At 46.1% G+C, this 22,578-nt stretch overlaps 1 protein-coding gene across 1 annotated transcript in view; it reads left to right on the forward strand.

Moving 5' to 3' along the window:
• DNAH6 (dynein axonemal heavy chain 6) overlaps window positions 1-22,578 on the forward strand; it is a 386,479-nt gene that overhangs the window by 60,272 nt on the left and 303,629 nt on the right. Inside the window, exons 8-11 of the mRNA XM_040324272.1 lie at window positions 2,580-2,715; window positions 8,811-8,982; window positions 16,953-17,075; window positions 21,868-22,068. Of these exons, the coding sequence (XP_040180206.1) occupies window positions 2,580-2,715; window positions 8,811-8,982; window positions 16,953-17,075; window positions 21,868-22,068 (632 nt within the window). The remainder of the gene's footprint in view (window positions 1-2,579; window positions 2,716-8,810; window positions 8,983-16,952; window positions 17,076-21,867; window positions 22,069-22,578) is intronic.

Consider the following 22,578-nt stretch of genomic DNA (forward strand, 5'->3'; position numbering starts at 1 on the left):
TGTTTGCTGTGTTCCCCACATTGCTTCTTGCAAACCGCAAACAGGACTTTTTATGGCTTTCTTTCAACAATGGCTTTCTTCTTGCCACTCTTCTAAAAAGGCCAGATTTGTGGAGTGCATGACTAATGCCGCGTACACACGATCAGTCAATCCGATGAGAACGGTCTGATGGACCTTTTTCATCAGACCAAACAGATCGTGTGTGGGCCCCATCGGTTATTTATCCATCGGTTAAAAAATGTGTTTTTAAGATTAACTGATGGATACCTAACCAATAGAAAAAAATTGATCGTTTGTAGGCATGTCCGTCGGTTAAAAATCCACGCATGCTCAGAATCAAGTCGACGCATGCTTGGAAGCATTGAACTTCGTTTTTTTCAGCACGTCGTTGTGTTTTACGTCACCGCGTTCTGATACGACCGTTTTTTTTAACTGATGGTGTGTAGGTACGACTGACCATCAGTCAGCTTCATCGGTTAACTGATGGAAAAATCCATCAGACCATTCTCATCGGATTTACCGATCGTGTGTACAGGGCATAATAGTTGTCTTGTGGACAGATTCTGCCACCTGAGCTGTGCATCTCTGCAGCTCCTCCAGAGTTACCATGGGCCTCTTGGCTGCTTCTCTCATTAAAGCTTTCCCACCCTGTCAATTTAGGTGGACGGCCATCTCTTAGTAGGGTTGCAGTTGTGCCATACTCTTTCCATTTTCGGATGATGGATTGAACAGTGTTCCGTGAGATGTTCAAAGCTTGGATATTTTTGTATAACCTAAATCTGCTTAAAACTACTCCACAACGTTATCTCTGACCTGTCTGATGTGTTTCTTGGCCTTCACAATGCTGTTTGTTTTCTAAGGTTCTCTAGGAAACTTCTTAGGGCTACAGAGAACAGCAGTATACTGAGATTAAATTACACACAGGTGGACTCTATTTACTAATTAGGTTCCACTAGATTTTAGTTATTTAACAGAGTAAAGGGGGCTCGATAAAAATGCACGCCACACTTTTTAGATTTTTTTTGTAAAAAAAAATGAAAACCATTTATCAAATACTTTCCGCTTCACCATTATGTGCCACTTTGTGCTGGTCTATCACATACAATCCCAATAAAATACATTTATGTTTTTTTGTTGTAACATGACAAAATTTGGAAAATTTCAAGGCACTGTATATAAAGCTTTTTTAATTATTGAGTACTTTAATACTAAAATAATCCACAATACATGTTCTTTATGACAAACAATAGTAAGTAACATTCACCATGGTTAATACAGATTATTGCTTGCTCCGGTAACATTTATATAATTTTCCTGTTGCTTTTTTTTGTCTTTCCATACCATTCCTGACAGAGGTGAGAAGAGTTTGATTGATTATTTTCTTCTATCCATAATATTTGCTTAGATGTAGGCAGTGGTATGAGATTGGGGGCATACAATTAGGTGGTATAGTTGGAGAAGGGGAGGTGGTATATCCTTTGCCTTGCTTTAAATGAACCCAAGGGAAGTACTGTATCTCATTTGTAAAGCTGAGCTCCAGGCAAACCACTAAATACACAGATGAAATTCATATATGGTATTCAAATGATTATGTATTTCTCTCCATACATTCTGTAATATACACCGCTCTTATTACAGCCCTGTCTGGTAGGGCAGGAGACTTGATTTTGTTTTCTGTTGCAGTTCAAGAACACTTAGGCCCCGCACACAGGACCAGTTTCAGCATACATGTTTGGTCGTGTGTAGGCGCGAGCGGGCAGATTTCCAGCAAACATTTGCCCGCCGGGCCTTTTCCCAGCAGACAAATATTCCTGGACGTGTTTTAAAACCGTCCGCTGGAATCCTGCCTGCTCGGACATGTACGGTCGTCAGTACAGACCTACCGTACATGTCCGAGCGCCCGCCGTCCCTCGCATGCGTCGAATGAGTTCGACGCATGCGTGGAAGCATTTAAATGGCAGGCCGCCCACATCGCCGTGTCATCGCCGCGTCATCGTTGCGGCGACGACGCGGCCACGCCCCGCGTATTGTTTACGCGCGGACTTCTGTACGATGGTTAGTACAGCCATCGTACAGAAGCCCTCGGGCAGACATGTACGGTGAAAACGGTCCGACGGACCGGTTTCATCGTACATGTTTGCTCGTTAGTACCCGGCCTTACAGGTCTCATCCCCACCACCAGTCTGTGATTAGACTGTGAAAGGAGAGGCAGCCCATCAATAAGCTCATCTTTCATTCACTCTTCTCTCTCCTCTCTATCTGCATGCTTCCTGCAGCACAACTGATTGCTACCTCCGTCCCCCTCCCTAGTCTGAGCTCTTGCATTTAAAAATGTAATGATGTATTAATGAATACAGAGCTGCATCAGTTTGCACCTTTTACTGTATGTCTGCCTGGAGGTTAGCTGTAAGTAAAATTCTACTAGACTATATTATGAACGTGTTTTTGTGTTTTTTTACCGGTTTAGATATATGTATGTATGTGTGTGTGTGTGTGTGTGTGTGTGTATGTGTATGTGTGCTGGCCAAAACATGAGCCTTAATTGAGTTTAAAAATGTGTTAATGTTTTGCTCCAAAAGGAATTTTAATTGAATCTTCAGCACAAGATATGCTGGGTCTGTCTCACATTGAAGGTGACCCCTTTGGAGAATCTTCTGATAAAATGACATACACAGAACAGGCAAACAAGAGGTCTCACTGCAGAAGGCTAACATGGTCAGTGGACAAGCTATGACATTAGTAGCAATATAGCATATACAGTAATTTAATATACTGCTTTTAACTATCTAAATAGTAGTAGTAAGGTAACAAGAATAAACGCATGTCAACAGAATGTGTAACAATATTTTATAAACTTATGTTTCAAATTAGATTATATTAGTTATTTTTTTATTCACAGCATTAGAAAAAAATTTGTTCGGATGCTATAAACATTGAAATTTCCTTTATTGCTGCATTTTTTTTAGATTCTAATTACCGTATTGTTCACTCCATAAGAAGCACCTGACCATAAGACGCACCTAGGTTTTAGAGGAGGAAAACAAGAAAAATAATATTCTGAATCAAATGGTGTACTAAAATATTTACCAGTGCCCATGAAATGCAGGCTGACCCGTGCAAATTAAATGCAGCCTTACCAGTGCCAATTAAATGTAGCCTTACCAGCGGCAATTAAATGCAGCCTGACCAGTGCCCAAAAAAAGCAGCCTGACCTGTGCCTATGAAATGCAGCCTTACGAGTCCCATGAAATGCAGCCTTAACAGTGCCCATGGAATTCAGTCTTACCAGAACACATGAAATGCAGCCTGACCTGTGCCAAGGACTCCTGGTCCCTGGCCTTGTTGTGGCTTGCTTGTCTGGCTCCTCTCCTGGTCTGACAGTAATGACGTTGCGTTGGCATGCCTGCACGCACTGGACCAGCTCACCTGCTGCAAAGCTTCCCAGGCTTCCTCTACTTTTGCAAGTTTAAGTTTGTTTGTGATGTTTAAGTTTAGGCAAACAGCTAAATATCCAATTGAAGTACATATGCCTAAGCTGCCTGCACAATTATAATCTTATTCAGCTAGTTTTCTAATGCAGACACCCCTGCCAGATAACATACAAAGTCATGACCATTTGTGTCTCCCCACTGTAATCAAGGCAATCCAGCTTAATGACTGAATAATTAAATAGTTAACAGCTTAAAGAACATCAGCCTAATGATTAGATAATTTCTGAATACTCTCCTCTAGTCAGAAAATTATATTTGTTATGTCACACAAAACTTTGCAATGCAGTAAAACCTGCAAATGCGAAGGTGATTATCGAAGGCTCCATCCACTAAAGAAGCGCAAAGCACAGTAGAGTTTTCTTAAAACAGAAGGTATCTTAATGTCTTACTTCCGAATATAAGGGTTTTATTCTTCATTTTAGAATAACCTGCCTTAGGCCTCGTACACACAATAGGTTAACCAGAGGACAACGGTCTGATGGACCGTTTTCATCAGTCAAAACTGATCGTGTGTGGGCCCCATCGGTTAAAAAAAAGCCAACTTGCTTTAAATTTAACCGATGGATTCCAAACCAATGGGAAAAAAACGATCGTTAGTAGGCACAACCATCGGTTAAAAATCCAGGCATGCACAGAATCAAGTCGATGCATGCTTCGAAGCATTGAACTTCGTTTTTTTCAACACGTCCTTGTGTTTTACGTCACCGCGTTCTGACACGATCGTTTTTTTAACCGATGGTGTGTAGGCGCGACGGACCATCAGTCAGCTTCATCGGTTAACCGATGACAACGGTCCATCAGACCGTTCTCATCGGATGGACTGATTGTGTGTACGAGGCTTCAGTGGATTGTCTTTTTGATAGCTGAAGCCAGAAGCCAGAAATGTCTTGAACAATGATGAAATAGAAATATAGGTTCAGCATTGTGGGAGGCCTTAGTAAAAAACAAAACAAATTGAAAAATTTATTATGCTGCGTGCAAATAGGTAATGAGGGTTTTAACGCCATTTGTCACAGGAATACCAAAGAATAAAGGGCCAAATTCTCAAAAACTCTGCGTAACTTAAATTTCAGCAGTTAAGTTACACTGACTTAAAATTTCTACCTAAGTACCTGATCGTCAAAGCACTTAGGTAGAAATTACACGCTGTGTAACTTAAGTGCCGCCGTCGTAAGGCGGTCCTCCTCTCCTGGGGGCGTTTAAAATTTAAATGAGGCGCGCTCCCGCGCCGGCCGTACTGCGCATGCGTGTGACGTCATTTTCCCGACGTGCAGCGCGCGAACGTAATTAACGCCGGTCGGCTTTGATAATTTCGACGGGACACTAAAGTTGCGACGGGTGAAAAAAAAAGACGCGCCGGGAAAACAAATAATTTAAAAAAAAAATGACAGCGTCGCTCAGCATGCATTCCTGAGAGGGTGAACTCCATGCCAATTTTCAAAGAAAAAACCGGCATGGGTTCCCCCCCCAGGAGCATACCAGGCCCTTAGGTCTGGTATGGGTTGTAAGGAGACCCCCCCACGCCGAAAAATTGACGTAGGGGGTCCCCCTACAATCCATACCAGACCCGTATCCAAAGCACGCTACCCGGCCGGCCAGGAATGGGAGTGGGGACGAGCGAGCGCCCCCCCCCCTCCTGAGCCGTGCCAGGCCGCATGCCCTCAACATGGGGGGGTTGGGTGCTCTGGGGCAGGGGGGCGCACTGCGGGCCCCCCCACCCCAGAGCACCCTGTCCCCATGTTGATGAGGACAGGACCTCTTCCCGACAACCCTTGCCATTGGTTGTCGGGGTCTGCGGGCAGAGGCTTATCGGAATCTGGGAGTCCCCTCAAATAAGGGGGCCCCCAGATACCGGCCCCCCACCCTAAGTGAATGGATATGGGGTACATCGTACCCCTATCCATTCACCTGTAGGCAAAAAGTAAAATGTAGTAAACACACAACACAAGGCTTTTTAAAATATTTTATTATTCTGCTCCGGAGGCCCCCCCTGTCTTCGTTATTAGCTCAATTACCAGGGGGGGCTTCTTCTTCCGCTCTCCGGGGGTCTTCTCCGCTCTCCGGGGGTCTTCTCCGCTCTCCGGGGGGGGCTTCTCCGGACTCCGGGGGGCTTCTTCCATCTTCTCCCCTCTTCCGCTGTTGACTCGGCGAACCCCGGTTCTTCTGCAGCTCTCCGGTGCCTTCTTCTTCAGCGCTGGCTGCCTGCTATGTTTGTGTGTTAGCTCGATTTCAAACAGGCAGCCGGCGCGGTCTTCTGTGGCGTCAGGGTCTTCTGGTCTTCTGTTCTTCCGATGTTGCCTCGTCGCCTGTTGTCGCTGTAATGATGGAAGCGCGCCTTGCATCACATTTATATAGGCATCACCGTCCCATCATGCTCCGGTAGGTACCCACGTGGTGGGTGCACGTGGGTAGGCACCCACCACGTGGGTACCTACCGGAGCATGATGGGACGGCGATGCCTATATAAATGGGATGCAAGGCGCGCTTCCATCATTACAGCGACAACAGGCGACGAGGCAACATCGGAAGAACAGAAGACCAGAAGACCCTGACGCCACAGAAGACCGCGCCGGCTGCCTGTTTGAAATCGAGCTAACACACAAACATAGCAGGCAGCCAGCGCTGAAGAAGAAGGCACCGGAGAGCTGCAGAAGAACCGGGGTTCGCCGAGTCAACAGCGGAAGAGGGGAGAAGATGGAAGAAGCCCCCCGGAGTCCGGAGAAGCCCCCCCCGGAGAGCGGAGAAGACCCCCGGAGAGCGGAGAAGACCCCCGGAGAGCGGAAGAAGAAGCCCCCCCTGGTAATTGAGCTAATAACGAAGACAGGGGGGGCCTCCGGAGCAGAATAATAAAATATTTTAAAAAGCCTTGTGTTGTGTGTTTACTACATTTTACTTTTTGCCTACAGGTGAATGGATAGGGGTACGATGTACCCCATATCCATTCACTTAGGGTGGGGGGCCGGTATCTGGGGGCCCCCTTATTTGAGGGGACTCCCAGATTCCGATAAGCCTCCGCCCGCAGACCCCGACAACCAATGGCAAGGGTTGTCGGGAAGAGGTCCTGTCCTCATCAACATGGGGACAGGGTGCTCTGGGGTGGGGGGGCCCGCAGTGCGCCCCCCTGCCCAAGAGCACCCAACCCCCCCATGTTGAGGGCACGCGGCCTGGCACGGCTCAGGAGGGGGGGGGGGGGCGCTCGCTCGTCCCCACTCCCATTCCTGGCCGGCCGGGTAGCGTGCTTTGGATACGGGTCTGGTATGGATTGTAGGGGGACCCCCTACGTCAATTTTTCGGCGTGGGGGGGTCTCCTTACAACCCATACCAGACCTAAGGGCCTGGTATGCTCCTGGGGGGGAACCCATGCCGGTTTTGAATTTAAAAATTGCCGTGGAGTTCTCCCTCAGGAATGCATACCAAATGCCGTCGCTGGAATGGGCCTTTACAAGGTTTGGGTAACTTTCCACATTGTAAAACCAGCCCTAATTTTGCGCCGGCAAATTCGGAACTTAGGCAGAAATCAAAGTGCTGAAATGCTTTGAAAATCTACTTAAGTCCTCATTTGCATACGCAAAGCTGGATTTCAATGAGAAATGCCCCCAGTGGCGGATGCGGTACTGCATCCTAAAATCTGACCGTGTAAGTGTCTTACACATGTCAGATTTTCTGCCTAACTTTGGAAAAAGCCTTTTGAGAATCGTTTCCAAAGTTAGGCACAGAGATACGCAGGCTGAACAGCAGTTAAGTCTGCGTATCTCTTTTGAGAATTTGGCCCAATGGCTCTAATAAGAGCTTCCAAAGTAAAAATTACAAAAAAATGTATCTGATAATAAATATATATATTAATACTTTGAAACATCATTAGAGGACTTATTCAAAATGTGTATTTGAGATAGAGGGCCAGATTCTCCAATATTCTGCGGCGGCCTCGCGTAAGCTATTTACACTACGCCGCCGCAACTTACTGGAGCAAGTGCCGTATTCCTCAAGCACTTGCTCTGTAGTTTGCGGAGGCGTAGTGTAAAAGGCCCGGCGTATCCCCGCGTATTTCAAAGGGGCGGCTTATATTTAAATTAAGCGCGCCCCCGTTTTGATCGAACTGCGCATGCCCTGGGCTAAAAATAGCCCAGTGCGCATGCTCCAGTTCTCGGCGGAAAACGTCAATGACGCCGACGTGTGCGTCATTGACGTAAAGTTGTATTCAAGAACGACTTAGGAAAACGACGTACCCGACGGGAAAAGACGACGCGGACCCGACGCCATACTTAACATGGCATACGTGGGACTGGCGTAAGGTTACCCCTCATATAGCAGGGGTAACCTTACGCTTACGCAAACAACATAAGCGACGGTTACGCGACACGATTTCGTTCGTGAATCGGCGTATCAGGCTCATTTGCATAAACAAATGAGACCTGAACGTAAACGCCACCTAGCGGCCGGCGGCGAATTACATTTAAGATCCGACAGTGTAAGTGACTTACACATGTCGGATCTTCAGTGTATCTATGCGAAAATTATTCTAGGAATCACTCGCATAGATACGCGGGTCAAAAAAGAGAGATATGACGGAGTTTCCTGAGATACTCCGTCGTAACTCTACTCAGAATATGGCCCAGAAAGCTAAATACAAGTGATATGAGGGAAGGAGTAGACTAGGCATCATTTATAAAAAGAAGGATGAAAGTTCACTAGCATAAATTCCAAGCCTTTAATAAAAAAAGAACAAAAAATTGTTCTGAAATCCACAATTGCTGATTAGTTTCCCAAGAAGAATAAGGGACACATACAAGCCTGAAAATAAGAAGATACATGGAGAATCATCCAAGGTGCATAGGTGTGGGAGATCAAGGATTCTTCCTTAGAGCCGGTTCACACAGGGGCGACTCGTCAGGCGAGTCAGCCACCTGACAAGTCGCACTCCACTCTGTTCAATGGAACCGTTCTAATAGGAGCAACTCAAGTTTGGGGGCGACTCGTGGCAACTTGCATTGACTTCAATACAGAAGTCATTTTGCAAGTCGCCTCTGAAGTCGTCTTGAGATCGCCTTGCCGAGTCGCCCCCAAAGTCATACCGCCCTTGTGTGAACCAGGTATTCTTAATAGTGGGCAACAAATATTGTTCTATGGTGTATGTAAATAAAAAAATAAATAAAAAAAAAATCATGATAACTGATGTTAATGGATAAACACATAAATATTATATTATTGGTAAAAGAAAAAATATTCAAGTTTCTAATTCATTCAAAGATTTTGAAAAATACTGTTTACAAAATGAAATTGCTTATCACTGTTGTGTCTCTTTTTTTAAATTCTGCAAAGCTTTATTCGTTTGACTGATTACCTGATAGTGAACACCATGCACATTCTGGCTGTTAACTCAGTGTCATCTTTGTTGAACTACCTGGTGGAAAAGATGAAATATACACCTTCTTATGCAGTGATACAGGCATGGAACACTAGTGTTATGCAAGCTGAAGCGACAGACAAAAAGGTAACATTTACATTTAAAATGATTAGATATAAAAATGTCTTCCTGTCTGATTGTGCAGTCTGGCTATGATGAAGTTTCACTGGTAATATCATCCAATTGATTATTCAAATGGTCTGCAAGGGTAATGTTTTGTATTTTGTGCTTTACATTCCTACAAGACTGTACACTGTGTTATATCTTCAAAGAACTAAGGGGGTAATCCACAAAGATCCGGAGTAACGTAAATTTTCCCATTTAAGTTACACTGACTTAAAATTTCTACCTAAGTGCCCGATCCACAAAGCACTTACCTAGAAATTTTTGGCTGTGTAACTTAAATTCCGCCGGCGCAAGGCGTTCCTCTTTTCATGGGGGCGATTCCCATTTAAATTAGGCGCGCTCCCGCGCCGGCCGTACTGCGCATGCTCGTGACGTCATTTTCCCGACGTGCATAACGCGAAATTACGTTACGCCGAGCTTTGTGGATTGCGACGGGTCAATAAAGTTGCGTCGAAAAAAAAAAAAGATACGGCGAAAAAAAAAAATTCAAAACAAAAAAAAATCGCGTCGCTGGACAGAAGGGTCTGCTTTTACATGGTGTAAACAGTTTACACGTTGTAAAAGCAGCCATAATTTTGCGTTTGCAAACTAAAACTTACGGAGAAAAAACGAAGCTGAAAAGCTTTGTGGATCTCCGTAAGTGCTAATTTGCATACCCGAGGCGGCATTTCGACACAAAATGCCCCCAGCGGCGGATGCGGTACTGCATCCTAAGATCCGGCAGTGTAAGTCCCTTACACATGTCGGATCTTCTGCCTAACTATGGAAAACTGATTCTGTGGATCAGTTCCATAGTTAGAAACAGGGATACGACGGCGTAACAGCAGTTACGCCGGTGTATCCCTTTTGAGGATCTGGCCCTAAATGCAATGTTGTATCCTGTTCATTGAATAGTAGACATGTGCATTCCTTTTCATCCGAATGCATTTTAGTTATCGTTTTAAGAAACGTAAATTTACACACAGAATCCGAAATCCGAAAGTTCCGACATAAAAAAAATGCTTTATTTTCATTTTCATTGCTACAACAGTTCGATATAGATAGGAGATTCGACATGACGCTGACAATAGAAATCTGTGTCTATCGAACCTGTGGTCGAATGTGCCTAACCTAGCCTAACTCTATTAGTCCAAGATTATTCTACAAAGAGAGGAAAGATTCGACATTATAGAGACAGTGTTGGGGTAGACCATTCGGCATGAACGATGAAGATTCGACGAAGCAGCAAAAAACATACAAACGTTGAATCTGTCATTGAAGGTGTTTGGTGTCTGTCAAAGTTCTAAGAAGATTCGACAAGCAGCTAACCTGTATGACGCCGCAATCGTACATTTCCGGTCAAATGCTCGGCCCATAGGTGTCAGGTCACCTGTGGCCAGGTGACAAGTGCACCCTGTAGGGGTCAGGGATGCACCACAGGGAAGTGAACCCTATAGCCGACTACTGCTGGCAGGGAGGAAGCGTAACCCAAGATCACCCAGGGCGCGGAGTCTAAGACCCAGTTTTGTATTCACCAGAGCCCTTGATGGTAGGGATGGTCTTGGCCGCAACTGGGTCCAGGTCGCGTTCCCGGGATTCCTCAAGTCACACTCCGCAGGGAGAAGGGGGAAGCAGCCAGCAGGACAAACAGTGGTGATGGACAGGCCGAGGTCAGGGCAACAGGCAGACAAGGATAACCGTGGAACATGCAAATAGTCAGGGGCACAGGCAGACAGGGAAGTCGGGGACAAGCCAAAACGGTACACGGAAGATGATCGTAGCACTCTGCAAACAGGAACTAGCAATACACTGCAGACAGGAACTAAGCATAGGAACACTGTTGAACAGCACTGCAGACCTGTAGAGCAAAGGTTAATATAGGCTTCCTGGGATGGACTAGGGTGGAGCCATACAGGAAGAGGAAGTGATAAGAAGGGAAACCAGAACAGGATCGGCCTCTAATGAACACATGGAGATCAGGTAGGCAGACAGACTTGATGCATATTCATGACAGTACCCTCCCTCTTACGAGGCCTCCCCCTTCCCCGCCTGGGTCCGGGTTTAGAGGGAAACTTCAGATGAAAATTCTTCAATAGACCTCTGATGCAGGAACCCAAGACCTCTCCTCAGGACCAAAGCCTTTCCAATGAACAAGGTACTGAAGAGCGCCTCTACAGAGTCGGGAATCCAGAACTTGACTGACCTCATATTCCTGATTCTCCTCAGAGACTGGTGCCGTGGTGGGGAGAGGATGAGAGAACCTATTAAGGACTAAAGGCTTCAGAAGGGAAACATGGAAGGAGTTAGAGATTTTGAGGTTTTTGGGAATCTGAAGTTTGAAACAAACTGGATTCAGCTTAGCCATTATGGTGTATGGACCAATGAATCTTGGAGCAAACTTCAGAGAAGGAACTCGGAGCTTGATGTTTCTGGTGGAGAGCCAGACTTTGTCCCCTGGTTGAAGAGAAGGCGGTTTACGCCTGCGGCGGTCAGCAAAGCCTTTGAATTTGTCGGCAGCTGCCCGGAGGGAATCATGGACGTCGCTCCAGATGGAATTGAATGACTCTTGAGCTGAAGCCAAAGCTGGGATATCCAGAGAACAGGTCATGGGAAGTGGAAGTTGAGGATGTCTTCCATAAACTGAGAAAAAGGGTGTTCTCTGCGAACTGGTATTTACATGATTGTTATGGGAAAATTCCGCCCATGGAAGTAGAGAGGACCAATCGTCATGATGAGCGGAGACTAAGGTACGAAGAAAAACCTCTAACTCCTGATTAACCCTCTCCGTCTGCCCATTGGATTGAGGATGGTAAGAAGAGGAAAAATACAAAGCAATATTGAGGGATTTGCAAAAGGCTCTCCAAAAACGAGACGTAAATTGAACACCCCTGTCTGAAACAATATGAGAAGGAACCCCATGAAGACGGAAAATCTCTCGAACAAAAATGGGGACCAAGGCAGGAGCAGAAGGCAGACCAGGAAGGGGAACAAAATGTGCCATTTTGGAGAACCGATCGACTACCACCCAAATGACCGTATTACCGTCAGACAGTGGAAGATCGGTGATAAAATCCATGGCAATGTGAGCCCAGGGCTCCTTGGGAATGGGCAAGGGCATGAGGAGACCAGCAGGAGCTTGTGTGGAGGATTTGAACTGAGCACAGACATGACAAGCCTTGACATAGTCTTTAACCTCTGAGCGGAGATTTGGCCACCAATAGTGACGACTAATGAGTAGGAAGGACCGGAGGAAACCAGCATGGCCCGCCACCTTGGAATCATGTCCCCAACGAAGGATCTTGGCTCTTAGCTCAGTGGGGACAAAGGTCTTACCAGGAGGAATTTTTGAGTCCAGGGTGGTAGAATGGGCAACAATGCATGAAGTTGGAATGATCGGCTCAGGTTCAAGAGTGAGATCTTCGTCCAAGGTGTCAAAGGATCTAGAAAGCGCATCAGCCCGACCGTTGCAGGAACCAGGTTTGTATGTAATCGTGAAACTGAAACGGGAAAAGAAGAGACTCCACCTGGCCTGTCTGGGATTCAGACGTTTAGCATTCTGTAAGTACTGTAGATTCTTGTGATCGGTGAAGATCGTTATGGAGTGAGGAGAACCCTCCAAAAGATGACACCACTCTTCTAGCGCCAATTTAATTGCGAGAAGTTCCCGGTCACCGATGGCATAATTTTTCTCTGCCTGAGAATTTTTTTTGGAAAAGAACGCACATGGTTGACGTCTCTTCTCAAAAAGTTGAAGAAGCACCGCTCCCACTCCCACTGAAGAAGCGTCCACTTCAATAAAGAATGTCTCCTCAGGGTTTGGTCTCCTCAAAAGAGGTCCAGAGACGAAGGCCTGTTTCAGATCGTGAAACGCAGAGACAGCTTCGGGAGGCCAGTCTTTGGCATTAGCACCCTTCTTGGTCAAAGCGATAATAGGCGCGGCAATGGAAGAATAATTCCTGATGAACTGCCTATAATAATTTGTGAAACCAAGAAAGCGCTGTGTGGCCTTGAGGCTAGCAGGAAGAGGCCAATTGGTAATGGCTAAGACCTTCCCAGGATCCATACAAAGGCCCAAGCTTGAAACAAAGCATCCTAGAAACAGGACCTCAGAACATTCAAAGGAGCATTTCTCCAGTTTGGCATAGAGATTATTCTCTCTGAGGCGCTGGAGTACAGTGCGAACATGGTTCCTGTGGACACGCAGATTTTCCGAAAAGATTAGAATGTCATCCAGATAGATGACAACAAACTGGTACAGCAGGTCCCTGAAGATTTTGTTGACAAAGTTTTGAAACACGGCTGGGGCATTACATAACCCGAAAGGCATGACCAGATACTCATAATGGCCGTTTCGAGTGTTAAACGCAGTCTTCCACTCATCACCTTCTCGTATTCGAATGAGGTTGTACGCCCCTCTGAGATCCAACTTAGTGAAAATGGAGGCACCCCTCAACCTATCGAACAATTCAGATATCAAGGGTAAGGGGTAACGATTCTTAATAGTAACAGCGTTTAATCCTCGATAATCAATACAGGGTCTCAAGGTACCATCCTTCTTGGCAACAAAAAAGAACCCTGCTCCTGCAGGCGATGACGATTTCCGAATGAAACCTCTGTCAAGGTTTTCTGCGACATACTCAGACATGGCCTGGGTCTCTGGGATGGACAAAGGGTATGTGCGACCCCTGGGCAGAATTGCTCCAGGAACAAGGTCAATGGCACAGTCAAAAGATCTGTGGGAAGGAAGCACCTCGGCTGATTTCTTACAGAACACATCTCGGTAATCGCTATAAGCAGTGGGAAGATCCGAAGATACTGATGTGGTAGCAACCGGAAGTTCCCCCTTAGGAGTCACCTTGGAAAGACATGACGAGAAACATGAAGGACCCCAAGCCAGAATCTGCCCAGAAGCCCAGTCCACATGGGGAGAGTGGAGCTGTAGCCAAGGAAGGCCCAATACAATGGGAGTGGAGGCTTTAGGTAGGATGAGAAAGGATATCCACTCCTGGTGGAGAATCCCTATCGACATCCTAATGGGTAGTGTCTGGAAGCGAATAGGACAACCTGGGAGAATAGTGACATCAATTGCCGAGACTACCAGCGGCGTAGTGAGGGGTGAAAGGGTAAGCTTCATAGAAGAAGCAGTTCTCCAGTCCATAAAGTTGCCGGCAGCCCCGGAATCCAGATATGCAGAGATCGATAGGGGAGAAGTGCCTACATGAAGGGACACCGAAAGGAGCAGACGGGAAGGTGATGTTTCTGGGTCCAATACTCCACCTTCTAAATGTATTAGACCTGAGCGTTTCCCGGGCGAAGCGGGCAGGAGGCACGAAGATGGCCCTTGCCTCCACAATAGAGGCACAAGCCCAGAGTTCTGCGTCTAGCACGTTCTTCGGGTGTTAGTCTGGTCCGGCCCAGCTGCATAGGTTCCTCAGCAGGCAGAGGATGGTCCACGGGACGAAGTGAGGGAAGCACAGACTGACTACGACCTAGGGAGTGCTGGTGTCTTTTCTCAATGGACCTCTCCTGAAAACGAATATCGATCTGATTGCACAGGGAGATGACATCGTCCAGACCGACGGGGATGGTTCTTCCCGCTAATTCGTCCTTCACTCGGTCAGAGAGGCCATGTAAAAAGGTAGCGACCAGGGCCTCATTGTTCCAGCTCAATTCAGCTGAGAGTATACGGAACTGAAGAGCATATTGACCCACTGAACGAGATTCTTGGCGGAGACGTAGCAGAGCACTGGCTGCTGAAGAGGCCCGAGCCGGCTCTTCAAAGATGTTCCGAAAGAGCTTTAGGAAGTTGAACAGGCTGGAAACTACCGGATCATTCCTCTCCCACATAGGGGCAGCCCAGGCTAAAGCTTCACCGGAAAGGAGGGAAATAATATAGGCTACCTTTGCCCGATCAGACAAGAAGTTTTGAGGCTGTAGTTCAAAATGGATGGTGCACTGGCTAAGAAACCCCCTGCAGGCCTTGGAGTCTCCAGAAAAACGGACTGGAGGTGGTAGCTTCAGCAAATGCAACTCTGCGACTGGTGCGACGGGCGCAGCCGCTGCCGCTGGTTGTACTTGGGGTTGTAGATTCGGGGCTCCCAACGAGGTCTGAAGCTGATCAAAGCGGGAAGCCAGATCCTGAAGGAAACGCATCACCTGAGCCTGATTAGCTTCATGCGTCTCGAGTCTGTGAACAACGCCCTGTAATGGGTCATCTGCAGGAAGCGGCACGTCGGCCGGGTTCATGGCTGTTCAAACTGTCAGGTCACCTGTGGCCAGGTGACAAGTGCACCCTGTAGGGGTCAGGGATGCACCACAGGGAAGTGAACCCTATAGCCGACTACTGCTGGCAGGGAGGAAGCGTAACCCAAGATCACCCAGGGCGCGGAGTCTAAGACCCAGTTTTGTATTCACCAGAGCCCTTGATGGTAGGGATGGTCTTGGCCGCAACTGGGTCCAGGTCGCGTTCCCGGGATTCCTCAAGTCACACTCCGCAGGGAGAAGGGGGAAGCAGCCAGCAGGACAAACAGTGGTGATGGACAGGCCGAGGTCAGGGCAACAGGCAGACAAGGATAACCGTGGAACATGCAAATAGTCAGGCGCACAGGCAGACAGGGAAGTCGGGGACAAGCCAAAACGGTACACGGAAGATGATCGTAGCACTCTGCAAACAGGAACTAGCAATACACTGCAGACAGGAACTAAGCATAGGAACACTGTTGAACAGCACTGCAGACCTGTAGAGCAAAGGTTAATATAGGCTTCCTGGGATGGACTAGGGTGGAGCCATACAGGAAGAGGAAGTGATAAGAAGGGAAACCAGAACAGGATCTGCCTCTAATGAACACATGGAGATCAGGTAGGCAGACAGACTTGATGCATATTCATGACAATAGGCTATAGAAGAATTCAAATGTTGGTTGACTAATAATAATAATTTATAAATATAATTATTACTAGTGTCATACAACATTAGAATTCTTCTATAGCTTGTAGGCGGAACATTGACTGGAAATGTACGATTGCGGCGTCGTACAGTTTAGCTGCTCCGTCGAATCTTCTTCGAAATTTTCGACAGACACCATAAGCCTTCAATGACAGATTTGACCTAAATTAATTTGGATTTTTGGACGAATGCCTTTTTTAACGAAACAAAATAAATAAAAACGAATTTCGGGGAAAACTAAATAAATGTATTTTCCGGACGAATACGAAATTCCGAAACAAAATATTTCAGTGTGCACATGTCTATTGAATAGGCACATTTTTGCTCATCTTAAATGTGCTTACTTTAGCGAAAAATCTGAACATATTTTCTTGAGGTGTGGGCTGAGCTAGAGTTAGGGGCAGATAGAGCCATAGGTGGTCAGTTGTCTAATTTTAAATGATGGGTGATAAGACCTTTCTGCCTGTCCTTGAATTCATCACCAGTGTGCCAGGTGTCAGGAATCACTGCAGTATGCTTTCTGACATGACTGTCTTGTATAAACAATGCACAGGGGTGGCATTCTCATCTTTTATCTACAGAAGTGGAAATGACTGCCACCTGTGTGCACTGAGATTTTTAGACAAGTTAAAAAATATCCATGTGCCAAAACTATCCTTACCAAGTGTTTGATAGTGATGTTTGATTAGCATGTATCTAATATTTATGTACTCAAGAGATCTTTTTAAAAAAAAATTGACTTTGTAATTTTGTATAGTAACACACTTTAGTATCTTTTCTGTCTAAAAACCTTTTCAGGAATATCAGATATGCACAATATAAAATGATGTTTATAGTCACCAATGTACCTACCGTATGCTTGAGAGATACATAAAACCAGTATGTAGTTAAACTTGCCAGCCAGCATACAAAACAAATATAACAGTTTTCATCGGACTTGGTCTTTCAAAATGGTTGCATTGTGGAAACTAATAAAATGACAGTAAGATTTTCTCTATTTAACTAGGCTTCTGTGGTGTCCCCGCTGAATGGAGCTCCTGCAGAAGAAGAAATTGTACCAATGTACCTCACAGAAATTGTCCTTGATACCCAGTCATTATGGTTTGAGCCCTCACTTGATGATTTTCAGGTTTGGCTTTTTTTTTTTATATATAAATAAATAAAAATGACATGGGAATACATTTTGCTTTTTCATTTATATTGATATATAAAATAATGTTGCACCATATTTTAGTAATACATTTCCAGTGTGTATCTACCACAGTGATACTTTTTTTAGTGACTTCATGAAACTCCTAAGATGTAGGTGAAAATATTGAATTTTAATATTATATAAAATACATTTAGGTTGAAGTCTAAAGGAAGAAGAAGTAGCAATACACGTTCTGTTTATTCTCTATTTTGTAATATAAAAAAGATACATTGTAGCTAATTTATTAAAGTAATACAGTATTTTGCATTGTAAAATTTGATTTCAGTAATTTTCACTGGTAAATTTGATGGAAATTCACTTTGCATACATAGAATTTTTACTTGCACATATATGAATGATAAAAGTCATAGTGAACATACACTATCTCTTTAGTTATCCGGCTAAAATATGTTATAAAAAATGATTGTCAAAGTGTCAACAGAAGAAATCTTTATTTCTTGCAATGGACCATTCTATAATTACAGTGGCGTACCCAGGAAGGTAATGGGGATGTGTGGCCTGCACCAGGTACCACAGCTTAGAGCAGGGGTGGGCAATTATTTTTTCGATGGGGCCACATGAGAAACTAAAAATATTTTGGAGGGCCGGGCCAAAAGGCTAAACTCAATACTGCATAAAATCAATTGTATTTATTTATAAAAAGCAGTAAATATCATTGTTGGACAACTGGTACGAGTACTTGTTATAGACATGGCACAGGAGGGGGACAGAGGTTGGGGACATGGCACAGGAGGGGGACAGAGGCTGGGGACATGACACAGGAGGGGGACAGAGGCTGGGGACATGACACAGGAGGGGGACAGAGGCTGGGGACATGACACAGGAGGGGGACAGAGGCTGGGGACATGACACAGGAGGGGGACAGAGGCTGGGGACATGACACAGGAGGGGGACAGAGGCTGGGGACATGACACAGGAGGGGGACAGAGGCTGGGGACATGACACAGGAGGGGGACAGAGGCTGGGGACATGACACATGAGGGGGACAGAGGCTGGGGACATGACACAGGAGGGGGACAGAGGCTGGGGACATGACACAGGAGGGAGACAGACGCTGGGGACATGACACAGGAGGGGGACAGACGCTGGGGACATGACACAGGAGAGGGACAGACGCTGGGGACATGACACAGGAGGGGAACAGACGCTGGGGACATGACACAGGAGGGGGACAGACGCTGGGGACATGACACAGGAGGGGGACAGATGCTGGGGACATGACACAGGAGGGGGACAGACACTGGGGACATGGCACAGGAGGGGGACAGACGCTGTGGACATGACACAGGAGGGGGACAGACGCTGGGGACATGACACAGGAGGGGGACAGAGGCTGGGGACATGGCACAGAGGCTGCAAATAAATTATCATATCACTTCTTCACATCATCAGTATGCTGTGTCTTCCTCCTGTGCCCCTTTCACCTCTCCACAGATCTGACCTGTGGAGAGATGAAAGGGGCACAGGAGGAGGACACCGCATACTGATGATGTCTAGGTAGGATAGCACTTCACTCTCTGCTGCTGGACTGAGGAGGACTCACCAGACAAGGCCAGGGCAGTGGCACTGAAGGCAGGCAGCAGGCGTCGCGAGGAGTCCTACTCCAACGAAGAGAGTGGAGACCAGGGTCCACTCCAGGTCCGGGCACCAGCATGGCGGCTGGCCGACTGCTACAGTCAGTCAGTCGGGCGGGCAGAGCAGGCAGGCAGGCGCACTGGTCGCTCTCCGTCTGCCTTCACTCAGTCCACTCCGTCACAGTGGGGGTGCGTCCACTACATCTGCTGCTGTGTGCTATCCCGCCGGTGCCGCTCTCCAAAGAGTCCACACATTCTACGATGTTCCTCAGTTTTCCCGCGCTGCTCTTTTGAATAGGCTGGCAGCAGTGTTGTTAGCGCGAAAATGCGCTTTGATAATTGGCTGCGCGGCGGGTGGTGGTGGGCTGGGCGGTCAGAGAGGGCGAGGCTATGCATAATGTAGGAGGACTAGATGCTGCCTGCGCTGCGGCTCACATTCGGATCTTTTTACGGGCACATTTCCCTTATTACGGACTTTTACGAACAGGGAAAAAGTGCCTTTTATTTACGTACTGTCCGTAATTCTACAGACGGTTGGCAATGGCAACACTGCCCGGGGGCCGGATTAAAAGGTCCGGCGGGCCATATACGGCCCGCGGGCCGTAGTTTGCCCAGGTCTGGCTTAGAGAGTGCTCACTGCCCACTTGTGTTGAATTTCACTACACTACACTGACCAGAGAACACAAATGATTACCAACAAACAGCACTGCAGCTGAGCAGCACATTGGGCAGTGTGATATAAACTGACTTCCAGTTACTTCTCCTTCATCTATCCTCTCCCCTGAAATTGAGGTGTGCACAAACATTCTTCTACTCTACATCTATATTAAGGTGCCCATTGCTTGATGCGTTGCAGGACTCTGAGGGATAGTAGTTTAAGAGCATTCTTAGGGCCCATAGACACGATCGGACTTTCTGACAATTGTTGTCAGAATTTCCACAGACAAATGTTCGCTGTGCATGCTCTCAAACTTTCTGACAACAAATGTGTTATGTCGGTTCATCTGATCGTGTGTACACAAGTTCATCGGACTAAAATCCAAAGTACAAACATGCATGCTCAGAACCAATGCTAAACATCAGACAACAATAGCAGAAGTTGCCTAAAGGGTGGCGGTACGTGATTTGGTACGTTCGGTACGTTATTTGGTGAATGTTGGCTGAAAATGTTTTGCCGTGTGTATGCTTACCAAGTTCCCGGCCAACGCTCCTTCGGACAAAAATCCACGGAAAAGTCCGATGGAAGTCCGATCATGTGTACGAGGCTTTAGTTCTGGAGTCCTGGACTGGTCTGTTAATTGAATATTAATCCTCCTGCCGGTCATTTGCAGTCAGCAGGACATAGGAGTGCTGAGGAAAGGTGTGGGAGAGTTTGCTAGGGAAAGCTAAGGAGGGATTTGTTGGTGGGAGAGTTAGGCCGCGTACACACGGTCGTTCCAAACCGGTGAGAATGGTCCGACGAGCCATTTCCATTGGTTCACCGCTGAAGTGGCCTGATGGTCTGATGTGCGTACACACCATCGTTCCAAAAACCGATCGGGTCAGAACGCGGTGACATCAAATGCACGACATGCTGAATAAAACGAAGTTCAATGCTTCCAAGCATGCGTCGACTTGATTCTGATCATGCGCGGGTTTTGAACCAATGCTTTCTGTACTAACCATCGGTTTGGACCGATCGGGCAGCGGGCCATCGGTTCGATTTTAAAGCATGTTTTAAAATTTAGGACCGAAGGACAACAGACCGATGGGCTATACACGCGGTCGGTTTGGACCGATGAAACGGAACCTCGGTCCATTCTCATCAGTTTTGTCCGACCATGTGTACGCGGCCTCACTGGTAAAAGTGTGTTGAGGGTTTGCTGGTGGCAAGTTTTGTTGGTGAAAGGTGTAGAGGGGTTGCTGGTGAGGACTTTCAAAGTCAAGATTGCAATAATATTGTACACATATTGTCAACAATTGCTTGTTTGTTGCCTGCATGTTGGCACAATTGCTTGCATATTGTCATGAATGCCCGTGTGCTGTCTTCATAGCGTCACCATTGCCTGTTTTTTGCCTCCATATAGTCACAATTGCTTGTTTTTTTGCTAACATATTGTCATGTTTGTTTATTTGTTGCCCGTGTATACTCGCAATTAATTTAGTCTCCCGTAGGCCTGTTCCTATCAAGGCATGCTGCTATTATCCCCATTTCACCTCATTGCACTGCACGCATCACTAATAAAGCCTTGAATTTTATTTAGCACTATGTTATTATCCCCAATCCCATTTTCCATTGCATCACTATTACATTTTTGGATTGTGTTTTTTATCCCAGCATGAGTATGCATAAAACATTCAGATTAAGAAGTCTTCACTGTCACCATTTTTTCTGCTAATTGTTAATATTCATTTAAATTAATTTTGCCTACCTAAATACATTTTTATATATGGGATGTGGGATGAAGGATGTTAAAAACAAATCTGCCCTGGGTGTCAGCTATGCTAGGCATTTATTTGTAAAGGACAGCATATATCATGTGAGCCCTCATACACTATAATCTGCTATTCTTCTTGTTTTCTTATATTGGTGTCCCCTAAAGTTCTGTTTTTTTTTACTTTCACATACTTTCACATACATTTACTTGAATAAATGCTTAAAAGTTGCTTAAAGAGGATGTGCGCTGAAAAAAAATAAAAATTAAAAGCCAGCAGCTACAAATACTGCAGCTGCTGACTTTTAATATTAGGACACTTACCTGTCCTGGAGTCCAGCGCCGTCCGCAGCAGAGGACGAGCGATCGCTCGTCACTCTGCTGCCCCCCCCGCCATCCTCGGTGAGGGAACCAGGAAGTGAAGCACTCTGACTTCACTGCCCGGTTCCCTACGGCGCATGCCCGAGTCGCGCTACGCCTGCCGATTGGCTCCCGCTGTGTAATAGGAGCCGAGTGTTCCCAGAACACAACGGGGGGCATCGGGAGGTCACGTTATGCCTGCAGTCTGCCTGAGACTGTGTGGCCAGAAGTGGGTGCAAATACCTGGAGGGGGAGGGTTCCGATCAGCGTAGGTTCCACTTTAGGGTGGAGCTCCACTTTAAATGCTTAAAAGTTGCTTGTATCAAATAATCTTATTTCTCATTCACATTTTATTTTTAGGACACAATTGCAAATGTTGTTCACCGTTTTCAAGAAACTGTGTTGTCCTTGGCCAGTCTTGTCCCGGACCCTTATTTTGATGCTTTTACTCAGCCAACAATTAATAACAAGTTGGAGGAGAAGATGTGTGGAGAAGGACCCAGTCTAAGTACCATGTTTGAAGATGACAGGCATTTGCAGGGATTAATCTCTCAAATAAAAGTAAGTTCTACACTTATGCAGATATAATTACATATATTACATGTCAGTATACAGACATAAAAACAAAGTGAGCCCAAGTGTATGTGAACCCATTCAACCCATTCAGTTTAAAATAGCAACAACGCATCCAGTGTAAAATAGAGGGGGGGGTGGCTTGTCAACGGAAGGCAGCAAACAGCAGTACAATGATCTTTGACCATTGGAGTACTGGTAGGTTGTGCTCCCAAATAGGATGCAGAGAAACAAACTGACCACACAGGATAGATGTGCTTCCATGCCCTGGCATGGTCAGTATGATATAGGGAAGGAGGAGGACAGGATCACCAGGTATTTTACACAAAGGAATCAATGCAAAGAAAACAGGATCCTTCCTAATGCAAGTGCATGGTAACATAGACACATATCAGGAATAGGAAATGTTGGGGTAACATACACTTTAAGTATCCTTTCTCTTGTGCACTTGCGCACTTTTAGAGAGCTAATCAGATTTTAACTTAAGTTTTATTGTAG

Source organism: Rana temporaria, chromosome 1 (genome assembly GCF_905171775.1).
Source record: "Rana temporaria chromosome 1, aRanTem1.1, whole genome shotgun sequence".
Classification (NCBI taxonomy): Eukaryota; Metazoa; Chordata; class Amphibia; order Anura; family Ranidae; genus Rana; species Rana temporaria.